This window comes from Leopardus geoffroyi, chromosome C1 (genome assembly GCF_018350155.1).
Source record: "Leopardus geoffroyi isolate Oge1 chromosome C1, O.geoffroyi_Oge1_pat1.0, whole genome shotgun sequence".
Classification (NCBI taxonomy): Eukaryota; Metazoa; Chordata; class Mammalia; order Carnivora; family Felidae; genus Leopardus; species Leopardus geoffroyi.
The window spans coordinates 192497625-192522140 of NC_059328.1; the positions used below are offsets into that span (position 1 = coordinate 192497625).

Below are 24516 nucleotides of genomic sequence, written 5' to 3' on the forward strand. Positions count from 1 at the left end.
AAAAATAGAGCCATTTATAATACTGATCTGACCCTCTGAGCATACATGTGAAAACACCCTAGAATAACCTATTTCAGAATTATTGGATGTGCTAAATATTCTAGCACTGTAATATATTTTCCTTGATGAAAAAATAGGAACTCTGAAAAAGATTTTATCTTGTTGAGCAAAAAAAAAAGGTCTGGAAGTGACTTGTGCTATATGAGTGTACCTTGCTATAGTTGTGACACTGGTCTTGCTTTTCCTCAGATCCACTGCTGGTGTTATCACTCACGAATTCCCCCTTCCTGTGTGCAAATAAATCTCTTAAATAATAGGAGAAGGTGGGAGTGAGAAAGAGGAGACATTTGTTGGCATTATGAATTCAGAAATATGTTTTAAGATAATTATCAAACCAACCAAGACTGATTTTTTTTCCAGCCCTGGTAGTTTTGGTGATTGAAAACCAGTATTTGTTTTTTAAAAATCAAATTTAAATTTGTAGATTATTCCAGTGAAGGGTATGGGATAGTATCACTTACCACGTTCTTCTGAAACCAGTTATCAGCCATGGCAGCTCTCTGTGGGGTCTGCCCTTAACCTTGCACCATGCACATCCTTCACTGTCCTTCTGTAGCTCCACAGAAAATCAGTGCACGGGAAGATTTTGTTTGTCTCACGCCTTTCATCACTAGCTGTCTAGTTCAAGAGTTAAATATTTTGGTAATAAAGTCCTAGTTCAAATCCTGTCTGGTCTATTACCGTTGGTTGTATTTCTGGAACTTTTCTTTTCTGTACTTTGGTATTCTCCAAGAACTTCTTTTCCCTTTCTAAGTTCTACTCTTTTAATAGAAATGGACTCCTACATGAACACTGGAGTCTAAAAATGGCCTAATAAGCCTGCTATTTTTAGGGAAGGAGAAAGTTGCCTTTTGTTCTCTCTGTGCTTTTCACTTCCCACATGTTCTTTAGACATTTTTCCCCTCTGGTCTTGGTAGTGATAGCTTTTTAATTCCAGATGCCTTTTCCTTGGTCAGTTTCTGGCTTGATTTGTCTCATACTCAACATTTTTAACGTCAGAATTGGACTGGGCTCTTCTGTTTTTATTACTTGTAGATATTTTGGATCACTTTCCTCTAATTTATTAAAATTATGAAATATTGTATGTAAAAGAGTAGAAACATTTTTACACTCTAAGGAAGAGTTAAATGGGCAACCATATATACTCACCGTGCAGGTTGAGAAACAGGACATTACCAATGTCTTAGGGGCCCCTTGTGTGCTTCTTCACAGACACATTTCTTCCATCCCCACCCTCCACCCAGGCAACCTCTCGTCCTAAAACTTGTGTAAGAGATTTGGGAGTGGTTTTTTGTTTTTTGGTTTTGTGCTTTTTTTTTTTTTTTATGAAAAACCAAAACCCAAACCAAACCCAGCAAAATAGTAAATAATAAGTAATAACAATAGAACTTTCAGAAGAAAATAAAGAAATAAAGAAAATGTGGATGCTTGTTTATTTCTTGCATTCCATAAAAAAAGTTGTGTAGGATTGTAAGAAGGATTGTTAATATTGGAAGGGTCCAGTAATTCATGCTGACTTACTGAAATGAGAATTAGAGTAAAATGAAGAGGTCAAACATATGCAATGAAATATTCAGTGGACTGACACCCAGCATACCTTTGTCAAATGTTATAAGAAGCACTGAGAAATTTCCTGTATTGGTCTACCAGTTTGATAGCATACAACTTCTTTTTACCTCATTGACTCCTGGTCTTTGGGGATACATATTAGCACCATTTCCATGTCTTACAGTTTGTTTGTTATAGATAGCCCATTAAATTATGTGTGCATACACACACACAGATGCAAACACACACACACACACACACACACACACACACACACACACACTCACACTCCTTTCATAAAGCTCCAGGCAGAGGTTGAAATAGTAAGAGACCTGCTCTCATCCTTTCTTCTTTCCACCATACATTCCCACTCTTCATGCACTTACTGCTTGGGACTGGTTTTTGACTTTGTGGATACTTACCTAAAGATAGAGACAGAAAGTAACCCGAGTCTCAGTTTTCTTGCTGCCATGTGTTATCTCAGGCCTCACCTTCCTTACTTGGGGCTGAGCTCTGGTTGTAGGACCTTCAGGTTCCCGTGGATTCTTCAGACTGGAGTGTGGTGTGCCATGTTGTCTTTTGTTTCTTGAGCTTCCTGGCTTGTGGACTCATTAGCAGCAGAACTTTATTAGGATACCTCCTCTGTGTAGGCGACAATAACAAGAACTGTGGATACAACATGGTACCTGTCATTTCTATGGGGTGGTAGTTTGGAGAGTCTCCTTTGCCTATCTGGTGTTCACATGCTGGTGATCTCTAGACTCTGTGTGTTTCAACTCCTGAATGTTCTCTTGGCCCAGAGTTTTGATTCTACCAGACTACTAGCTTCTGGATATTTCTCGGAATATAGTCCACTCCATTTTCTACTCTCATTGTGAGTTACCAAACTGGGATGTGAATCAGTTTACTTAGGATCTTTCTTCTTACTATCATCTCCAACTCATGACTCTGGAACTTACTGTTGATACTTAGTGAATTTACCACTATGGATCACATAGTTAATTGTTAGAATTTTCACCAGGGTTCTAAAAATGTCTGGTTTTAAGATTAAACTAAAAATAGCATCTCTGAAAGGACCTAAATAGAATAGTTTCTCCTTTTTTCTGTGTCAGTCTCTCTGGGATTTGGCTGCTTCTAGAATCTTATGAAGGTTTTGCTTTTGATCCAAACATTGAGAGGCACTTTAATTGTGAATGTGGGTAAGATTGTCTACATGGACTTAAAATTTTAAGATTGGATTTAATGAAAGTTTTCTGGCTCGAGGAAAAGCCCATTTATAGAAATTGGCTTGAAACTCTGCTGTTTTAGATATCTGTTGTTCTGCTTTTTTTTTTTTTTTTTACCACCACTGATTTGATTTTAGCACCAGCACGCTATATACATTAAAATAGAAAGAATGTGTCTGCCTACAAATTATTTTAAATGACTTAAGACATATATTTAGAGAATCACGTGCCAATAGTTAATGATTTGAGTAGCTTTTAAAAGATAAAAATTCAGTTTTAGCATTATGCAAAATGTCCAGACTGTATAATTAGACTGGTATAGATTAAAGGATTCACCTGTAGTCATGATTTTACATGTGTCTTTTAAAGTGACGTGAAATGCCATCAGATTTGCTTATCATTAGCTCCCCAAGCAGGATAAATACTTATTTTTCCCTGTTATCTTTGATCTTCAGTGTCTTTATGATAAAGCATGTTAGTATGACTTTAAGTCTTTGAGATATTTTTAGTTACAATCAAGTAATGGTTTTGTAATTCTTATCTGATTTTTTAACACACTGCTTAAATAGGTTAGTATTAATATAGATATAGCCTCAGCAGTTCTTAAATATTAGCTCTTAGATTAGTTTTTATGTGTAAGTTTTTCGTTCATTATTAATTCAATCTGTAGAGGGAGTTTATCACTTTACATCTTGGAAAGGGAGGTGTTTGTTCTTTTTTGGTACATGGAAATATGTAGAATAAGAAAAAAAACTATAAAGTGGCTTTTTGCAGTACATATGGAACATGGATGGAGCTTTCTTTTAGCACCATTCTCCAAAATGTTGGCCGAAGTCATTCCAGTATATTGACAGTTGATTATTTCACAAAGCATGTACTGAATAGACGAGCTATGTGCATTACCAGCCCCTAACTTCCAGCTTAGCACAGGTATATTTTTAGGGTAGGGGGTAATAGTAGTCATTCACTATTTTATTACTTATTTATTTATTTATTTAGAGAGCATATGCAAGCAGGGGAGAGGGGCAGAAGGAGGGAGAGATATATATATAGAGAGAGAGAGAGAGAGAGAGAAAGAAAGAATCCCAAGCAGGCTCCACACTCAGCATGGAGCCAGATACAGGGCTTGATCCCACAACCCTGGGATTACCACCTGAGCCGAAATCAAGAGTTGGATGCTCAACTTAGCCACCGAAGTGTCCTTAGAGATCCTATAACCCAGTGTTCTTGTTATTTGTAAGAAAACTTATACAGTATAGGTCCTCAGTATTATTGTTGCACAATATTAGGGACTCTCCAAGGTCTCAGAGACAATCAGTGTCATATCCAGGCCAGGAACCAGACCTCTTGATTCCTGTTTACCTATTCCTTCTTTAATTGACATTAATTCATTCAACCAACAAATACATCTGGGTGCTCGTTTAGTTCAGGCATTCTTTCATAACTGAGGATACAACGGTAAGCAAAGTAAACAAGGCCAAGTTAGCTCTGTAATGACCTACACTGAATCTGAAAGTTCACACCATTTTAAAGCAATCCCTTTCCAAAGAAGCTACAACACGAATAGTTTTCCTGATAAATTCTGTACTTTTCAGAGGTCTGTATTTTGCAATTATGTTGAAATAGTACATAATTTGGAAGTATGAAAAATTCTCTGGCTAAAGAAATTAGCTGGGCTTCAGAAACTCATGATTTTTTTTTTTAGCAATCAAAGGCCCAGTGGATCATTTTTTGATGCCATGAAATGTGGAATGAATTTGAAGATCATTTTTATAAGTGGTAATTTAAAAAATGGGTGCTATTTTGTACAATAGTAATTTTGTACTTGAAGAAACCCTTAAAAAGTTCTCCTCAAAGTTCTCCTCTTCTTCCCTCTTTCTCTTCTTTTCGCTATTTTGTATTCTTATCTCGCCTATTGGTTTGATATTCCTGCAGAAGTATGTTTCTCATTGCTACATTGTGATAGTTTCTTAAACATATATAATATTTAGAAAGGACTGTGGTTGCCATTTCTAAACATCCCTGTGTTATCTGTATGAAGTATCCCATGATTTCATAGAATCCTGTTTTCTGCTTAGGACAGAGAAATCAGGGATGACCATTTTGAATGCCTTTTCCTTTACTGGGTTGTGCAGCCTTGTCGTCTGTCAGTCTGGGGCCTTAGGTCTCGGTTTAGCCAGCAGACGCTCTCCAGGCTCTGGTTGGGGAGTACCGGTGAGAGAAAGGATTGGACTTCTCCCACATAGGGGAAGAAGAGAAGAGGAAAGCACACAAAAGATCCTTCTGGCTATTCTACAAAAATCTTACTCTTCTTTAACTATTAAAAGAATAGGGGCGCCTGGGTGGCTCAGTTGGTTAAGCGTCCGACTTCGGCTCAGGTCATAATCTCATGGTTCGGGAGTTCAAGCCCTGCATCATGCTCCGTGCTGACAGCTCAGAGCCTGGAGCTTGCTTGGGATTCTGTGTCTCCTCTCTCTGACAGTCCCCTGCTCGCACTCTTTCTCTCTCTCAAAAATAAATAAAAACAATAAAAATAAATAAAAAGAACATAAAATTGCAGAGTTCACACTAGCATTTGCATAGTAGATTTGAGGACAAAAATCTATAATTTACAGTAAAAATGTTTAAAGAAATGGAAACATTTAAGTAAATATTAAATAGCCTTTGTTGATCTTTTGTTTGACCCTTCTCTGTTTTGTTTCTCACTCGGTCTTGAGCCATTAATTGAATGAGTGAAGGAAAGTTAAAGCTACAGGTTTTCATATGTGGAAGGCCTTTTCTTAGTGTTTCTGCCGGTCTCTTGCTGTTCTCTCCTGCTGCTAACATTAATTACTTTGCAGATGGCTCTAATTGACCCAGTAAAAGAAACTTATCGGTGTTCAGCCCTTCTCAGGCCCGAAAGTCTTTACAGCTTCTGAGGACACAGAGCATACTGCACGTTTTCAGGTCTGACAGAAAGCAGAGCGTGGTCGTCCGAGTTCCGAGTTCCTGATGCTAGAGTGCCTTTCTTTTTCCAGGTTACAGCTCCTTGCTTAAACCGGTGTATTGCCTGAGCCCAAATCTGCCTTTTTAACACCACTGCCACTATGACTGATCCCCTGGCCCAACTGGGCTTTTAGCTGCTTCCTGAATATGCCTCCCTGTCTGCACACCCTGGTCCCTTTGTCTATCTGACCTGCTCTTTCCTGCCTATATTTCCCTGAGCGTATTTTGTCACGAACCTGCCCTGGCCTTTCTTTCTTACAGAAAAGTTCCCCATCATCTTAGTTGAAATGCATTTCCTCTCTGAGGGCAGCTTGATGCTTTGTTATTAATACTGGGGTACCTGCGACCTTGTCTTACTTAGGTAGGAGATTATAAACACCTCGAGGAAATGGACTGTGTTGGTTTCTCTTTCTGTCCTCACCCACTCCCTGTAGCATGGACAACCTCCAGGTGTTAAAGGAATGTCAGGAACATTGAGTTGAGGGGGACAGAGGCAGACAACGTGGCCCCTGCCCCCTGAGTGATAGAACAGGCTGTTGGTCGCATTGCCCGTGTCTGTGATTCTTTTCCTTTCCTGGGCCTAAAATTAGCCATTAATTAATTTCTTCCTAAAGGAGCTATGTTTTTCTTCTTTTAATTTTTTTTAAAAATGTTTATTTATTTTTGAGAGACAGAGATAGCACAAGCGGGGGAGGGGCAGAGAAAGAAGGAGACATAGAATCTAAAGCAGGCTCCAGGCTCTGAGCTGTCAGCACAGAGCCCGATGCAGGGCTCAAACTCATGATCCGTGAGATCATGACCTGAACCCAAGTTGGATGCTTAACTGACTGGGCCACCAGGTGCCCCATGTTTCTCTTCTTTTAAAAAATATAGCTTGTATTGTGGTTTCTTATTTTAAAAGGTGAAATATATTCATTGTAAAAGCTTTAGGAATTAACGGGTAAGCAAAAGAAAATAAAAACTATTCAAAGTTCTACAGAAAACAATAGCTCACTGTTACATTTGGCTGTGTATATGTTGCAGATTTTTTTCTTTATGTAAAGTAAACATAACTTTAAAAAAGTTACCAAATGTAATATTCTTTCATTTGCTTTTTTCACTGAACAATGTTGTAAACATCTTTCCAATTGTCTGTAAAACCACATGTAAACCGACTTATACCTACAGCATCATCAGAGAATCATCATATGTGTGTTAGTGTTTTGTGTGTGTGTGTGTGTGTGTGTGTGTGTGTGTGTATGTGTGTGTGTTTGCTCTTATCAGTTATTTCCTCAGGAAACCTTTAAAAAATTTGACCTGAGCCAAAGTGCGATGCTCAACTGACTGAGCCACCCAGGTGCTCCTGAGTTTTTACATTTTTAAATAGTTGAAAAAATCTAAAGAAGGATATTTCATGACATGTGAAAAGAATATGAAATTGGGGCGCCTGAGTGGCTCAGTCAGTTAGGCGACTGACTTCGGCTCAGGTCATGATCTCGCGGGTTGTGAGTTCGAGCCCTGCGTTGGGCTCTGGGCTGACAGCTCAGAGCCTGGAGCCTGCTTCAGATTCTGCGTCTCCCTCTCGCTCTGCCCCTCCCCTGCTCACGTTCTGTCTCTCTCTTTCAATAACAAATAAATGTTAAAAAAAATTAAAAAAAAGGAAAAGAATATGAAATTCAAAATTCAGTGTCCAGAAAATACAAATCAAAACCACACTGAGATACCACCTCACGCGGGTCAGAGTGGCTAAAATGAACAAATCAGGAGACTATAGATGCTGGCGAGGATGTGGAGAAACGGGAACCCTCTTGCACTGTTGGTGGGAATGCAAACTGGTGCAGCCGCTCTGGAAAACAGTGTGGAGGTTCCTGAAAAAATTAAAAATAGATCTACCCTATGACCCAGCAATAGCACTGCTAGGAATTGACCCAAGGGATACAGGAGTGCTGATGCACAGGGGCACTTGTACCCCAATGTTTATAGCAGCACTCTCAACAATAGCCAAATTATGGAAAGAGCCTAATGTCCATCAACTGATGAATGGATAAAGAAATTGTGGTTTATATACACAATGGAATACTACTTGGCAATGATATCTGGCCTTTTCTAGCAACATAGATGGAACTGGAGAGTGTTACGGTAAGTGAAATAAGTCATACAGAGAAGGACAGATTCCATATGTCTTCACTCCTATGTGGATCCTGAGAAACTTGACAGAAGACCATGAGGGAGGGGAAGGAAAAAAAAAAGTTAGAGAGGGAGGGAACCAAACCATAAGAGACTCTTAAAAACTGAGAATAAACTGAGGGTTGACGGGGGGTGGGAGGGAGGGGAGGGTGGGTGGTGGGCATTGAGGAGGGCACCTGTTGGGATGAGCACTGGGTGTTGTATGGAAACTAACTTGACAATAAATTTCATATTAAAATTTTTTTAATGTTTATTTTATTACTTTTGAGAAAGAGAAAGAGACAGAGACAGACTGTGAGCGGGGGAAGCACAGAGAGAGGGAGACAGAATCCAAAGCAGGCTCCAGGCTCCGAGCTGTCAGCACAGAGCCGGCTGGACGCGCGGCTTGAACCCAGGAACTGTGAGATCATGACCTGAGCTGAAGTCAGACGCCCAACCGACTGAGCCATCCAGGCTCCCCTCCTCAGGAAACCTTTATAATAAAGTAGCACTTACGAGATTATAAAAAGTTATGGATTTAAAAGAATATGTTTTTTGGACTTTGATAACTGTTGCCAAATTGTCCCAGCAAGGCATACTAATCCAGGTTCCCAACAGTAATGCGTGGAGGGCTCCTCTATGCTCTTGCCAGCTCTGGCTGCTACCATTCATTTCTACTTTGTAAACCGAAGGGAAAAATTGGTCTCTTACGGTTATTTTAATTTACAGGTCTTTTATTACTAGTGCAGTTGTGCATTTGTGTATAATTGAGGGTCATTAGTATTTCTCATTTTCTTTTTCTCGTGAATTGCATTTTGCACATTTTATTTTGTGAATCGCCTGCCCACATCCTTTGCCCATTTTCTATTGAATTGCTTTTCTGTTTTTATTGGTTTTCATTTTGGCTTCTTGTGTTAATTATGACAATCCTTTGTTTTTCATATATTTTGGGAATGTTTTTTCTTAGTTTTCCTTGAAATTTTGTTCATGGATTTTTTTTAACTCCTGTAAGTTAAAAAGCTTTTTGTGGTCACATCTATTGTTCTTTATAATTCTGTGTTTAATATAATGCTTCAAAAGGTCTCTCTTCCTAACATTCAGCTGTATTTTTATATCAAATTTATGGCTTTATTTTAAAACATATATATCTTTAATGCATATATTTTTAGTTTGGTGTAAGATATGATTAGGGATCTGACTTTTCCCAAAGTGTTAAATCACTTGTCTCATATATATTTATTCTTTATTCTCTCTTTTACCAATTTAAAATGCCATTATTTTAATACATAAGGTTTTTGGTATGAACTTGAATTTCTTTCTGAACTTTCTTTCCTGCCCTTTGGGCCATCTGTCTTACCAGGTAAGTACTCTGTATGTTGCTTATTACAATATTAATGTAAGTAATATAACAGTAATATCCTATTATAACTCTGCTTTTAAGGAAAATGATTGGGTGGTCATAAACATTTGTGTTTTGAGATGAACTTTGGAATAATTTTGTCAAGTTATAAAAACTTATCGAATTTTGTTTAGAATTAACATTAAAGTTATAGGGTATATGTACATCTATACATGTGTACATTTTTGTTTATGTATCTACGTATATAACACATCTATGAGATTTGTTTCTGTTTTTGTCATTGTTGGTAGAAACTTTCTCGCTAGACTACTTCTGGGTGGTTTTTGCTGGTACACATAAAACTGTATTTTATTTTTGCATATTTATCTTGTAAGCACCTACCTTATTTAACTCTTACTATTTCTGATAGATTTTCCATTGGTTTCTTTTTTTATTCTTTTTACCATTTCATGTATACTTGGAAAGAATGGAACACTATGTACACAAATGTGCAGTTTTCTTGATAAAATGAAAAATAGAAGTGGGGAATTCTTGTCTCAGGGCGTGGCAAGAATTAGACTTGGCGGAGAGCTGTCTGTCCTGGACAAGGTTATGGGAGGTCAAGGGGTGGGTGACAGGCCGATATCCATTCTGTAAGATGTGTGTTGTGCCAAATTCAATGGTTGTAAAACGAAATGTTGGGCATATCAGAAGAGTACCCACATTAGCAATATTCAACACACTATAATCACTGTTAGCTTTAAATTTGTGCATCAAAACATTTCAGTTATGTGTAATTGTGTTCAAAAGGTATGACATTTTTATTTGGATTCAGTTTTCCCTGTGTTTAAAAATCTTTTTTGTTTCATGATATGTGGGGGTCAAATCACATAGATGAGAATACCCAGAGTTCTGCTACGGAGGAATCTCAGAATTACTGGTGTGCACTTGCAGAGGTATTGGCAGCCACAGCTAGGAATGTGTTAGCCACTTCATATGGTCTGACTTCAAAGCCGAGGAAGAAAAATTAAACATCTTTCATTTTTACTTAATTAAAGATGTCTGTTGATGCCACCTTTTCAGAAGGGAACTCTTAATTGGCTACTCTCCTTGGCTGATCAAGCCAGCTTGGGTGGTGGTCACCAGCTTTCACATCCCCTCGAGTTCCTTCCTCTTTTTTCCCCTAGCTCCTCCTTTGTCTACTTCCCTGTCTGTTAACTTGCAGCGCTGCTTGTGTCTCCTGTTATATTAGACTAGGGTGTTCTTATCTGTATTATGGTGCATGGGGCCATCACCTATGAGTTGCAAGAGTGCGTCCACATTGAAATTTCAGCTGCAACCTCTCATGCTACTTAATAACTCATTAAATTCCTGTTGTGACCCTCAAAGAGGTTTACACTCCCTCCATCCTGCTTATGCTGAGTTTTCTCCACCTGCAGCTCTGTTCCTATGAAATATGCCCACATTCCCAGCCCTTGCCTAGCAGGCCGTCTTTGTTTGACTTAACACAAAGCTTCTATTCAATCTGTAATTACTTTTCCCCACTTAACATAGCATTTCTACACTCTTAAATTCCAACCTCTTCATGCCTACAATCCTTCAGCACAGCTTCAAAGTCTTATTGTATTGTTTACACTCAAGGGATTATATATTTTCTAGCTGAAACACTTTTGGTATAAAAATTATTGTAGGTGGGATGAGTAACTTTTTCCTAAAACCTGAGAAAAGTGGTGGCTGAAAGATTGTTTGACTTTTAAGCCTATTATTTTCAAAAAAAGGAAAGCGATAGAAGGACAGAAAGATAATTATAAGGTCATAGGCTTATGCCTGTAGGAATGTACTGAGGTTAAATTCTATGTCTCTCTTCATCACAAGTTATAGTACCTTATATAAGGTACAAATTACTATACAAATAGTAATTATTTGACGAATTAAAAATATGTACGTGTATAAAAGGAAAAAAGAGAAGGTTGTAGTGTAAACGGGACAGGCATGGTGCTTCATTGTACATTGCTGTTATATGCTTGAAGCCCCATGAGGTTGCGAATCTCCATAGTGACCAGCGTTTGTTATTGAATGAATGAATGTGGGGCCTGGTGGAGAGGGTGGCAGGAGACTTTGCCAGAGACTCTGTCAAGGGCCATTTGAGATGATCGGGGCTTCCAGTATTGAGAAGCTAAGCACTGTCAAACAGAAGGTCGTCAGGTGAGTGAATTTACATTATGAAAGTGGACATTAGTGGCAGTCTTTTTTCCTAGACACAATTTAATTTTTTATTCTTTTGCTCACATAAACGTTGACTTCTGTTCCAGTCCCAGTTTTTGAATCCCTATGCAAGTAACTTATGAGTTTCACCACTAAGAACTAAATTAAAATATTTATGCTACCGTTCACTTAAGAACAAAGACATCGTGTGACAAGGAGCGTGGCTAGTCAAGGCCTGACATGTCTGCTACTGCAGTGAATCTGGATTCATTGCTCTCTGGCTTCTGCATCTTGGACTGCTGACTCCTCTCCAAGTACCTACCTCCTGATGTTATACACTCAGAGAGAGAGCCTAAGGGGACTGCCCAAGGTTGTCCTCAAACAGTGGCCATATGAAACATAGTCACAGAGGTCAAAAGCAACTGGGAAAGAGACATACTCACAGACTTCTTGCTTAAATAGCATCTCAGCTTTAAGGTATTTTTCATCTCCTAGACTAGCCTGACCTTCCAAGATGGCCTGTTTTGGATGATAAATTATATGACCATCCAGTTGTTAAGCTTTGGTGCTTGCTCTTTTCTTCCTGACTTTTCCCTAGCTCTGATGGTGAAAGAATGCCCTATTGGCCTCTAGGTCCCTTCAGAAGAATGTGTTCTACTCCTAGCAACCCACACGATATTTTAATCAGAGGTATACACTCTGAGGGCTCAACACAGTAATTTCAGTGAATGTAGACTTCAGAACTGGGCTTCTAGAGACTGATAGTTTAACTTTTTTTTTTAATAAGGACGTAAATTATTCTTATTCATGTTGACCAGATGGTTTCCTTGTGGTCCAGTGTTTGTCTTTCCTGGCATTTTTCCTTATAGCCCAAGGCACTGACCTTTACATTGTCTCATTCTGAACAATGCAATTTTCTCGATTAGCCTACTTAGCCTTTCCTGACAGAGTCACCCAAAAGAAAGCATAGGATTCTTTCTTTAAAGTAAGGGATTCAAGTTATTTTCCAAAAACAACCTAGGAGTTATCTACCAGTCTTTGTTAGTAAGATTTTTAGGCTCTAGGGATTCCTGGTAGGTAACTTTTCCAGTTACTGGATCCTTGGCTTCTCCATAATGAGCCTCCCTGTACTGGAAGATATAAACCTTTGGGAGTTTTGATCACTTGATTATTCGTGTGCCTACTTTCATTAGACATGTAAATCTCAAACCTGAGGACTCTCCCCAAGGCATATTTCTCTCTTTGTTTGAATTTCCAATGCTTAGATCTTACAGAAGCCTTCTTTGTCGATTTGCTGATGATTCTGAAATTCTTTAAACGTTAAATTTCTAAATATTTCTTTGTGATAAATTTTGGAATTAGGATAGTTGAGGCCATGTTTCTGTAATAAAGATGAAATCTGGGATTTAACACTATAAAATTTTGTCTCTTACCCACACATTATGGTCTAATACAAGTTGAGTGGCTGACCTAGCGTTTCTCCAGGTCAGGATGTAGGAACCTAGGCTGCACCCATCTTACAGCTATGCCATCTGGGGCATGTGGCTTCCAGAGCCGCCATGGAAGAGAGACTGGATAATCCTGCATGGAATATAATGGCCACACCAGAGGCGTAGACCTCACTTCCTGTTCTCTCTTATGAGCCATAATTCAGAGTTCAAGGTGCTCACCCTTGTCCTTCATATTTGAGTAAAATCACATTCTGTCTGTCTCTAGAGTTCATGTTGTTTTTGCTACCTCTGTCATACAGATTGACCACAAAGGTGCAGAGTGAGGGGGTTAAAGAGAATTTCCGTATTCCAGTTCTGCTCTTTTCCACCTTGCTTTGAACTTCGTCCTGCATTTATCCCTTTACTTCCAAGGATCATCCGTCTTTCACCAGATAACTGTCATCACAAGCATTGTAGTAGCCATCGTATATAGTTTTTCTGTAACTTAAATGATTAGAAAAGGATGTTTATTTCAGAATTTAGGGTGTTCCAAAACTCCCTTTTATCGGTTTCTGCAAGTAATTAAGCACCCCACTGGCTGACTGACAAAGCAAAATGACCATTTATGCTTGGGACCACAATTGCCATGTAGATTAGCATTGGCAGGTGAGAACATTCTGATTCCACAGGACATTCTCCTGGGGCAACCAGGAGAAGCAGAGGTGGGGGAAATGCCTTGAAGGGCATCTGCAAGCAGGGACTGCAGGACAACTCATCCTTAGGCATCCAGAGCTTGAGATTACCTGCTCTTTCTCCGCTGGGTGGGGCTGGGGACACACTGCTGCATGCTTAATTATTCATTTCTTCTTTCCAGTGTTACTTGTCCAGCTGAAAGATCTTACTTCAAAATTACTTTAAAACTGTTACAATCAGGGACGTCTGGGTGGCTCATTTGGTTAAGCATCCGGCTCTTGGTGTCGGCTCAGTTCACAATCTTGTGATTTGTAGGTTCGAGCCCCACATCAGGCTCTGTGCTGATAGCACGGACCCTGCTTGGGATTCTGTCTCCCTCTCTCTCTACCCCTCCCCTGCTTGCTCGCTCTCTCTCTCTCTCTCTCTCAAATAAATAAATAAACATTAAAAATAATTTTAAAAAAGGCTTATAATCAGATTACATTTGGTTGTTAATTCACTTTTAGGGAGATTACAGATAATATTTAGGGTGAGACGACTAATCTCATACATTTGTGCTAATTTTGTTTAGTGTCAATTTCAGAGAGTTGCATTCTTCATCTCAGCCTCCCAGCCCGTAGTGTGGGCCTGGCACGTAGTAGACGTTGGCAGATGTTTGATTACTCAGCAGGTGTCGGTTAAGGGCCTACCATGTGCTAGGGATTATGCCACGTGCTAGAGATGACGCGTTGAGTGACAGAAACAGTGTTAAGGGAGAGTGCCGTGATCAGACAGGAAGAAAGGATGGAGCAGATGGGAAGGTGGTGCTTTTTATAGGAGGTGGAGAGTAAAATGGTGCGGTGACAGGAGCGTATGGTGTTACGTTCAGCTCAGTGTCTGTCACAGGCCCCTCTAGAAGTCTCTTTTTTTCTTTTTTGAGACTCTCAAATGCGAGAGATGTTAGATGTCCACAGTGAGGGAAAAGCCCTTCAAAAGGGGTAAATAGGATAATTAAAGTGACCTTTATCAGGGGCACCTGAGAGGCTAAGTCGGTTAAGCAACCGACTTCGGCTCAGGTCATGATCTCATGGTTCGTGAGTTCGAACCCCATGTCGGGCTCTGTGCTGACAGCTCAGAGCCTGGAACCTGCTTCGGATTCTGTGTCTCCCTCTCTCTCTACCCCTCCCCTGCTTATGCTTTGTCTCTCTGTCTCTTTCAAAAGTAAGCATTAAAAAAAAAAGTGACCTTTATCAGATTTGGCAATCAATGGTTAGAATACCTTTGTCATCACAAGCAAATAACTTTGTTTTCAACTCTTAGACATGCTTCAGTGATTGTGTGGTTGAGAATCTTGAAAATAATACATTACCTGTAGAGAGAGATAATTAGAGGGTAGTTAGTGAAGCCCCTCTGCCTCCTCAGAGAAATGTTACCATCAATAGCCTTGTTTATGTATATTCACAGTGCCGGTAGCTGACTTAATTAACTAGATATGAAAGAAGTTTCTACACCCTGTCAGGTATTTTTAAGTACATAGAGTTAAGATGTCCTTACATTGACTCTTACTTAGATTTAATAAAAAAAAAAGTTTATTTTTGAGAGAGAGAATGAGCTCGAGTGGGAGAGGGGGAGAGAGAGGGAGGCAGAGGCTCCAAAGACAGCTCTGCACTGACAGCAGAGAGCCCGACGTGGGGCTTGAACTCACGAACTGTGAGATCGTGACCTGAGCCAAAGTCAGATGCTCAACCAACTGAATCACCCAGGTGCCCCAAGATTTTTAAAAGGGAATGAGTAGATGTACCCATAATTTAGTTTCAACTGTAGAGACATCAGTAGATATACATTTGATTAGTAATTTCAGTAGAAAAGCGTACCAGCATCTGCCTTATTTCTGTGTTGTAAAGGTTGGCCTTCGGCTTGCGTGGGGACTATCCTGGATGCGCATGTGGGCCTCCCCCTCTGTTGACTGGCTCCAGGCTGCCTCCAGCCTTCCTCACTGGGGGCACGTTAGAACTGCATCAGGCACAGTTTTCAAAATGATGCAAAACCACTGAGTTCTTCCATACTTCTGTTAAAGAGGTAGTGTCAAGACTTCCTACCAAGAAAACCTACACGTAGGCAGAATCCTAGAAAATAGAATGTCAGCGTAGGAAGGGACCTGAGGAATCATCTACTCCAGCCCATCCTTTTGCAGAAAAGCAAGTGGAGGCCTCAAATTAGGGCACACATCTGGCTCATACATGGTAGAGCCTACTTTCGTCCTCCACTTACCATTCAGATGAAATGGATTGAACTCTTTATAGCCCTTGTGCAGTGCCCGAACATAGTGAGTGGTCGGCACGTGTGAGTCATCATTCGTCATCAGCATTTGTAGTCGCAGAGCCCAGAGAGGAACCCGGATGCCCTAATGGTGCCGTGCTTTTTGCGAGGCTCGTATTTTGCATTCCCCACATGTGTAGGCAGAAATGTGTTTGAAGAAGCTGAATTGAAATAAAAGCAGTGATGGCCTCAGAGCTCATCGCTGGGCACGTACTTGGTGCTGAGCTCTGGGCTAAGCCATGCATGTGCTTTCATGAACTCTCCAACATCCCATGAGATTCGTACTCTCTGTCGCCTTCATTTGACTCATGGAAAGGCTGAGGTGGGTAACTTGCCCGTGGTCACACCACCAATATGGGGCCGAGCTAGGCTTTAAATCCTGCTTTGCCCGATTCAAAGTCTATGTTGTTAACTGTCATTTTATTCTAGGGGTTGGCAAACTATGGCCCATAGGCCACATCTAGCATACCTGTTTTTGTACAGTCCTCAAGCTAAGAATGTTTTTTTTTTTTTTTTGCATTTTTAAATGGTTGAAAAAATTAAAGAAGAAACAATTTCATGACACATGAAAATTGTGTGAAATTCATATTTCAGTGTGCATAAATGAAGTCTTGTTGGAATATAGCTATGCTCATTTGTTTACATTGCCTGCGTCTGGTTTTGTGCTAACTCAGAGGAGTTGAGTAGTTGTGACGGAGACGATGTGGCCTGAAAAGCCTAAAATATTTTTACTCTATACTTTTCCTCAGTGATTATGTTTTGAGATTCCAGTTATTTAGAGCATAATCGTGGGATTTTTATAGGGTCTGTCTCCTCCTGTTACTGGCTTTTTCTGTTTGTTCCATATCAATGAACCTATCAGTCAAATGATGCATCATGTGAATAAAAAGAATTCATTCTTATGTTATCTATATTTTGTCTTTGTAACAGAGTGAGGAATGATTTGTTCCTGGATAACAATCGAGGCTTTTGATGAGAACCTGTTCTTATTGTGGACTGCAGCTCTTTGTGGTTTATAGGCTCCTTGCAGACGTCTGTTGAGCTGATTATTTTTAAACCTCCAAGTGTCTTAGATGCAGAAATCACTCTATTTTCTTTCCTTTGTAGTGGTTTGCTGTCTTCTGATTATGTGGAGATCCACTATGAAAATGGGAAACCACAGTACTCTAAGGTATGGTTAATAACATGGGAATCCTGTAGCATAAATATACTCAATCATAGGATTGTTCATTGCACACTGCATCGTTTTGACGTCTATCTCAATAAAATTATCTGTTCTCTTGTACAAGGGTACTATTTTTAAATTTCAAATAAGTTTAGGATAAATTTGTTAAGACTTACAAATGTTTGAGATAACACTGGAGATTCTGTGGATTCAGGCCCATAAAGATATAATTATTGTTTTGGTTATACATACTGTTATCTTCTGTCAGTGGATGGTATGGAGAGCTATACAGTTCCATATCAATACCTTCAAGGAGTAGACAACCAACTCATGGTCATAGATTCTGAATCATAAGACTGGATGGACTACTAGAATGGCTCTTCACTCCAAGTGACTTTGGTGCCCAAGAAGGGCTGAGGTCAGGTTGGGGAAGGGAGATTCAGGGAACACTCTCCCTCTTAACCTTCACAACAGTTTTGGGAGATGGATATTATTGTTTCTGTTGTGCAAAGCAAGAAATTGAGGCCGAAAGAAGACAAATCAACCTACTCAAGGCCCCCATGCATTGTAATACAAAGGTAATTGGGTACTTGATTTCCTTAGTTGGAGTTTAACCGTTCTCTTAACAGAATGTCAATAAGGAGCAAGCAGGTTTAGATTAAAATGAGGTTATTTGTATGTAAGGAAGACAGTCATCTCCACCAGTCAGGATGAATATCCCTGGAATGGCTACATTCAGAGACTCTGATTTGTAGGAAGTCTACGGAGTGCCACTGAGCCTAAGCAGTGTCTGCAGGGTGGATACCACAGGTACAGGAGAGGAAATAGGGAAAGAACATATAGTGGGAAACACTGGATTCCCCCCCCCTCCCCCCCCCCCCGCCATATTGCTAAGGAGTATTGGTGCAGAAGTGGGCCTTTTATGTGTGGGCTTGCTGGGTTGTACAGCAAGAACTGGGTTTTTCCAGTGTGACAGCCTCTCAGCAAATATTTGTGGGTGACCTTAATTGTAAACACTGCCCAGGGGGTTATGGAATTTCTCAGGATTTACAACTGTGCGATTAAGTGGGCACATTTGTAATTTGATGTGTGTTTTGAACCTCTGAATTTTATGTCGCAGATTAAGGACTTCAGTTATTATTCTTACTATTCTGTCAGTTCTTGCCTGAGGCTTCATCTTGGGGGTTGTTGAATCTCCCTAAAAGTTAATGCTGTGGAAAGCAAGCAGAAATGCTAAATCAAGCACGGGAACGGTGCTTTCTGGCATTTGTACAAACCGAAGCTTCTGTCAGCTGTGCCAGGGCCCCGAGCACTGCGGATGCTGAATCATGAGTCTGGAGTAGAGAAGATTGCATGAGAACTTTATGAACTCAGCAAAGGAGCCACCTTTCCAGGCCACAGTAACCTGAGTCAAACTTCTCACTAACAAGTTCAGTCAGTTTTTTTTTTAGAATCGGAGTAGCTAATTGGCCTCCAGAGGTTATTAGAGGTCCCAGAAGGAAGCCTTGTCATCAACAAGACACATCGAATCTCATATCAGTTATAACTAGAATTTAAAAGAAAGGGCCTTTAAACTCTGGCAAAGGAAGTGTTTACTGCAGTTTGTTTTCGTTTTCATTGCTTTTCTCTTATTTATGCCTCATTTTCTCCAAACAGATCACATTTCCAAACTTATTTTCTCCCAATATAATGAATTAAGCATAACAGTCTGTTTTTTATGTGTCTATATTTACATATATACCCCAGAAACTGAGTTGACATGGTGCACTATCTTGAAGCAGAATTAAATAAAAAAATTTTTTAAGTTTTTATTTCTTTTTGGGAGAGAGAGAGCAAGAGAGAGAGAGAGAGAGGGAGCGCAAGCAGGGAAAGGGCAGACACACACACACACACACACACACACACACACACACACACACACACAGAATCTGCAGGCTCCAGGCTTTAAGCTGTCAGCACAGAGCCCAATGCAGGGCTCAAACTTGCGAACTGTGAGATCATGACCTGAACTGAAGTCCGACGCTTAGCCAACTGAGCCACCCAGGTGCCCCTTGAAGCAGAATTTTTAAGAAAGCTAATAACATTATAAACATTTTAGCATATTAAATAATCCTCTAGACTTTTATTTCTAAAAATACATAATATTCTTTCCTATTAATTTGCCATAATTTATTTTGAAATCCCATAGTAATAGACATTTAGATTGTTCCCAAACTTTCACTATACAAATAATTATAAGGAAAGGCCCTCCTGATACATGTTGAGCACATCTTTAATAATTGCTTAAGAATTAATTCTGAGAATGGGATTTTCTGTGTCAAAGAATTGGTACTTTTCTTTAAAGGCTTTTGGTACATACTGATAGTTTTTCTTTTTGAAAGTTTATTTAGATCCACCACACTCCCACTACAATTACACACGGTTTTTAAAACTTTCTTTTTAAACTTCACATTGCCTTACATGCTAAGAAAATCTTTGTTTTCTTTGTTTCACAGAGTACCAGTGAAGGAAATTAACATGTAAAGACGATTAGGTTCATTAAACCTGTTTCAACCCAGTGTGCAACTTTTCTTCCAAAGGCTTCAAACTATTTAGACAAAAGTATATGTACACACACACACACACACACACACACACACACACTGGAAAGAATTACTTGGAAAGAAATGGAAAGAATACAAAGTTTATTTGGCTTTGACCTTAAATATAAATGTGGACATTTAAAATATTCTGGAAATTAGTTTCAGTTAGAATGATGAATCCCCCCTTGGAGAAGCTTGTCTAGTTCCTGCTTCACCACTATCAAGCCTCTACCTAGTTCCCACTTTTTGCTACGAAAGACCAATGTCTTAGGCTTTTATTTTTATTGGACAAAAGTGGGGTATAAGGACTTCTTTCCTTGTGAAGCAAAGATAGGAACTGGAGAGGTAAACAAATTAAGTAGTCAGGATAGAATAGGTGCCAGGCATCAGTATGAATATGGAAGAACTTTGGTTCTGCCTTCCACAGAGCAAGAGCTTTTGTTAGAGTTCCTACACGGTGCTTTACACACACTATATGGCAAAATGACTTCGTTGATTTGTTGATCAACTTTGTTGATGGACCTACTAAAAACGAGTTAATTTTTACCGTTTTAGTTCTTGTAAAAGAATTAGGTATCAGTATGAGAGTGTAAAAGTACTTTTCAACTTTAACGTATTTCTATTAAGTCCCTGTTACGTGAACCAATAACTTTGAGCGCTTACTAATACTTTGGTTTCAATTCTGCTGATGAAAAGAACTATCAGCTGGCCAGCAATGTGAGCCTCAACAGATTGATGCTGGACTCCTATCCCCGCTTCCCTCTATATTATTACTCTTTATCATTATTGGGTGGGGAAAAGGCCCTTTCCTGGCTCTGTTTACTCACCCTGGCTTCTTCCTGTCCCCTTGCTCACTCCCACCCTAGAAGGAAGAGCAGTTCAACCGATGGGAAGGAGTTGGGTATGTCTGTGTAGTTCTTATTCCTGTCTTTCATGGTGTCCATTTCCTTATAGGAAGAGCACAATTTCTGTACTTTTCCACACTCTAAGTTGCACAGTGACAGCCCAGGGTGTGTGTGTGTGTGTGTGTGTGTGTGTGTGTGTGTGTGTGTTGGTGGTGGGGGTTTGTTGTTCCGTGTTGTCTACCCCTGGGTTGGTAAGTGTAGCCACCTCACGGGTGAAGCCTTAGCAGACCTACTGGATTCTCAGCTAATCCTCTCCTCTGGTATATCAAAAATTAAGGTGGCACTTTGATCTGTTTCAGTCCTGTTTCCGCCCTGGGTCACTCTCTCATTTGATTTTTAAACTTGTGTGGGTACCGCTTCACACACTCTAGGATACCTGTAACCAAGGTGCTGGCAACAGTTAAGTGTTGGTGAGGACATGAAGAGCTAGGACCCTCATCTACTTCCGGTAGGAATGTACAATGTTGGAGCTGCTTTGGAAAACATCCTGACAGTTCATCAAAAAGTGAAGCAGAGAATTACCTATGACCCAGCTGTTCAACTCCCGAGTAGATATCCAAGTGAACCGAAAACATAGGGTAAAGCAAAAACTTAGACGTGGATGTTAACAGCAGCCTTATTCGTAATTATTCAAAAAAGTGGAAACAACCCAAATGGCCATCAACTGATGAATAAATAAGATGTGATATAGCCACACAAGGGAATACTATTCAGCCACAACAAGTGATGAAGTACGAATACAAGGTACGGCACGGATGAATCTTGTAAACATTATGCTAAGTCAGAGAAGCCAGCCATGAAGGACCATAAGCTATATGATTCCATTTATTTAAAATGTGTAGAATAGGCGAATCCATGAAGACCAAAGGTCATATCCTATGGCTGCGAGGGCTGGGGTAAGGAGGGATGGGAAGTGACCCCTAAGGGGTACGAGATTTCCTTTTGAGGTGCTGAAAATATCCTGGAATTAGGGGTGATGGTAGCATAACTCTGTGAGTGTACTAAAGGCCACTGAATTATACTCTTCAAAAGGGTGAATTTTCTGGCTTGTCAGTTATATCTTAAAGAAAACATAACCCCTCGGGTGGGGAATGGGGACTTACGTACCCACCTTCTCAACAAACATGAATCCTTTGCTCCTTTAAGATTGGTCTTGTCATTCAGGCTCATAAATAAGTCATCCGTATTCATTAAACACACACCGATTTAGCTTACTGTGATCTAGTCCCTGTTCTAGGTACTGGATGTACATCAGTGAACCACGCAGGTAAAAATCCCTGTCTTTGTTCTTTTCTTTATCACTATAATCACATCACCCTCCTAGAAGTTTTTGTGCTTTTTTTTAAATCAAATCATCACCATGGCTCAGTTCAAGCTCACTTCTTCATGAAGCGTTCTTGGCAGGGATTCCTATTGGAGGAAAATGAGCCTCTGTGGGCATGGCTCCTGGCGGGGAAATTTAAAAAATTCAAGAGAGCAGACAACAGTGGGTCCTCACAAAGCTATTTTAAGTTTGAATAGGATAACTTTGTATGAACTGTTAAAAATTTACATAGCATTGGTACAGCTAAACTGTTTTAGTACTTGAATATTTTTCTCCTATTGGGTTTAGTGAAGGTAAACTAAATTGGTATTGGGGTCGCAAGTTCCCTGATTTTCTGAAAAAATTTTTTCGTTTCCTTATGCTGCGGTATTCAAATTCAGGTATATGTGTCCAGGGAAAGATATCTTTTTCTCTTTTGCTATCAGCCATCTGACGTGTTAAATAGATTGATAGACCCTGATGATGGATAAGTTTGAATGTAAAGATATGCATGTAGAATAATCATTTGAACAGAGTGTCATATTTCATTATTATATTCAGCACCTGGAATATCAAAATATACACATTCGTGAGTTAAGACCTGTGTAGTTTTTTTCTCAAATGTTTACCCAGAAGGACAGGAGTTTATTTGAGCTTTTTAAGCAATGAAGATAATAATAACCGGTTGGCAGACCTTTACTGATGTGCAGGTGAGCTAGTTAAACAGACACAAAGGTAGAGCAATTTTAGAATAAATCAAATTGAAACAATAGGTTCTATTTTCCAATAGGTTGTATTTAAAGTGAGTAGAATCAAACTGTTTCTGTCATTTGATCGATAATACCAGGGAACCAAATCTTTGTTTCCCCCTACACGTTGTTAGCATTGGACTCACAGAGCTGTTATCCCAAGCCACCTCTGATTAGGAAGTGTTTTAAAGGATACACACTCAGTGTTCCATTACTTGCAGGAATGGCCTGGTGGTTTCCAATGGGGTTCTGAGCTTGGAAACCTCCTGGAGCAAAGTTGCTATTATTTAAGCGTTATCTGACTTGCAGAGTGTTCACCTGTGTGGCAGTGGTAGGTTGGGGAGCATATGTACTAGGATTTTTAAGTTCCTTCGAGTGGCCAATAATTTCCATCTATCAGATGCTCTGTATTTGTTGAATTTAAATAACCGACGGACAGTTTTGAATTCGAATATGCTGATGCCTGTGGGGACTCATATAGACTTACGTCATGTGCTGAATGAGCCCATTTGGGTTGTCCTGCCTGCTGTTGGCCTGGTCACAGATCTGTGATGCGCTCACAAGTGCTGATCTGGAAGTGGCTGGGCAGTGCTGTAGAACTGTCTGAGTCCTTCCCAACTGGGGAAAGAAACACTAACTCGAGAGCCTGAAAACGTGGCATTCAGTTTGGTTTCTTGCTGTCTTTAGCAGTCTTTTAGCACTTTGTCTCTGTCTCCCTATCTGTACATGGAGATAGTAGTTACTGTGAGACAGTGAGTGTTCAAGATGGTTCAATCCTCGGGTGGAAGGCACCCCCAGAATTGACTATCCAATGTCACTGCTCACAAAGCCTCTGGGAGTGGCCTCCCTGCACTATTATCCCTATTACCAAAGAGGAAATGCCTCTTCTCGGTTAGGATTTACTGGATATGAAATACTTCAATAGGTTACTTTGCACTGGTATTTATAAAAGGCTACATATATCTGGAGAGTTGCCAAATAGTATTTGTATGGTAATGCTTTCTTAAAAACTTATAAATTTAGTAATAAGAAACTCAGAAAATCCTCGAATACTACCAAATACTAATACTAACTTAGAGTCTGCCAAATTGCTCACAGTGCTTAATATAACTATAGAATTTAGATGTTCAAGCTTTGTAATGATAACAAACATCAGGGATTTCATGTTACCTCAAGTCTTATGTAAGGTTCAGAAAATATGGTGATTCACCTTCATATACATGGAGAACCAAAACAATTCCTTCAGATAATATCCTATCTTAATTAAAACAACTAGCAATGACCTTTGTACTGAGAGAGCATCAACCTTCAGTTTCCAGTGTGAATGAAGCTTAAGTCTAAGAAAGGACTTAGAAATATTTTCTGGGGGAAAAAAGATTATTTTTAGGAAAATCTGGGAAATATAGCTTTTCTTAGAAAGGCCAGGTAACTATGACAGGGTTTGCTATGCTTTTCTAATAATCACCTGACTTAAGATAGCCTTTTGGTGTGATACAAAGTGCTAAATAACCAGTTTAATGGAATTTACAGGTCCCTGTGGTTGTTTTTAGAATCATGTGAAGAGTTTGGAATTTAATTGCAGAATATTGACCCGGATTCCCAAATTGCTGAGATGTGTGATACCATTTGTCCTTATAAGTCCCAGTGTTGACTATGCAAATAAAACTTGTCATATTACATACACGTCAATATTTATATAAAAGGTTGCTTTTTGAGAACCAAACCCTATACAAATGCAACCTTTTACAAGATACTAACAAGGTTGTAATACAAAATTTAGACAACCAGCATTGGAAATGTGTATTATATTTTTTAATTTTTATTTTATTTTTTTTTAAACCTTTATTTATTTTTGAGACAGAGAGAGACAGAGCATGAACGGG

General features: G+C 39.5%; 1 protein-coding gene across 5 annotated transcripts in view; it reads left to right on the forward strand.

The window, feature by feature from the left end:
• ADAM23 (ADAM metallopeptidase domain 23) overlaps window positions 1-24516 on the forward strand; it is a 189894-nt gene that overhangs the window by 77299 nt on the left and 88079 nt on the right. For all 5 annotated transcript variants that reach the window (XM_045480942.1, XM_045480941.1, XM_045480945.1 and 2 more), the window contains exon 4: window positions 17037-17100. In XM_045480942.1, the coding sequence (XP_045336898.1) occupies window positions 17037-17100 (64 nt within the window). The remainder of the gene's footprint in view (window positions 1-17036; window positions 17101-24516) is intronic.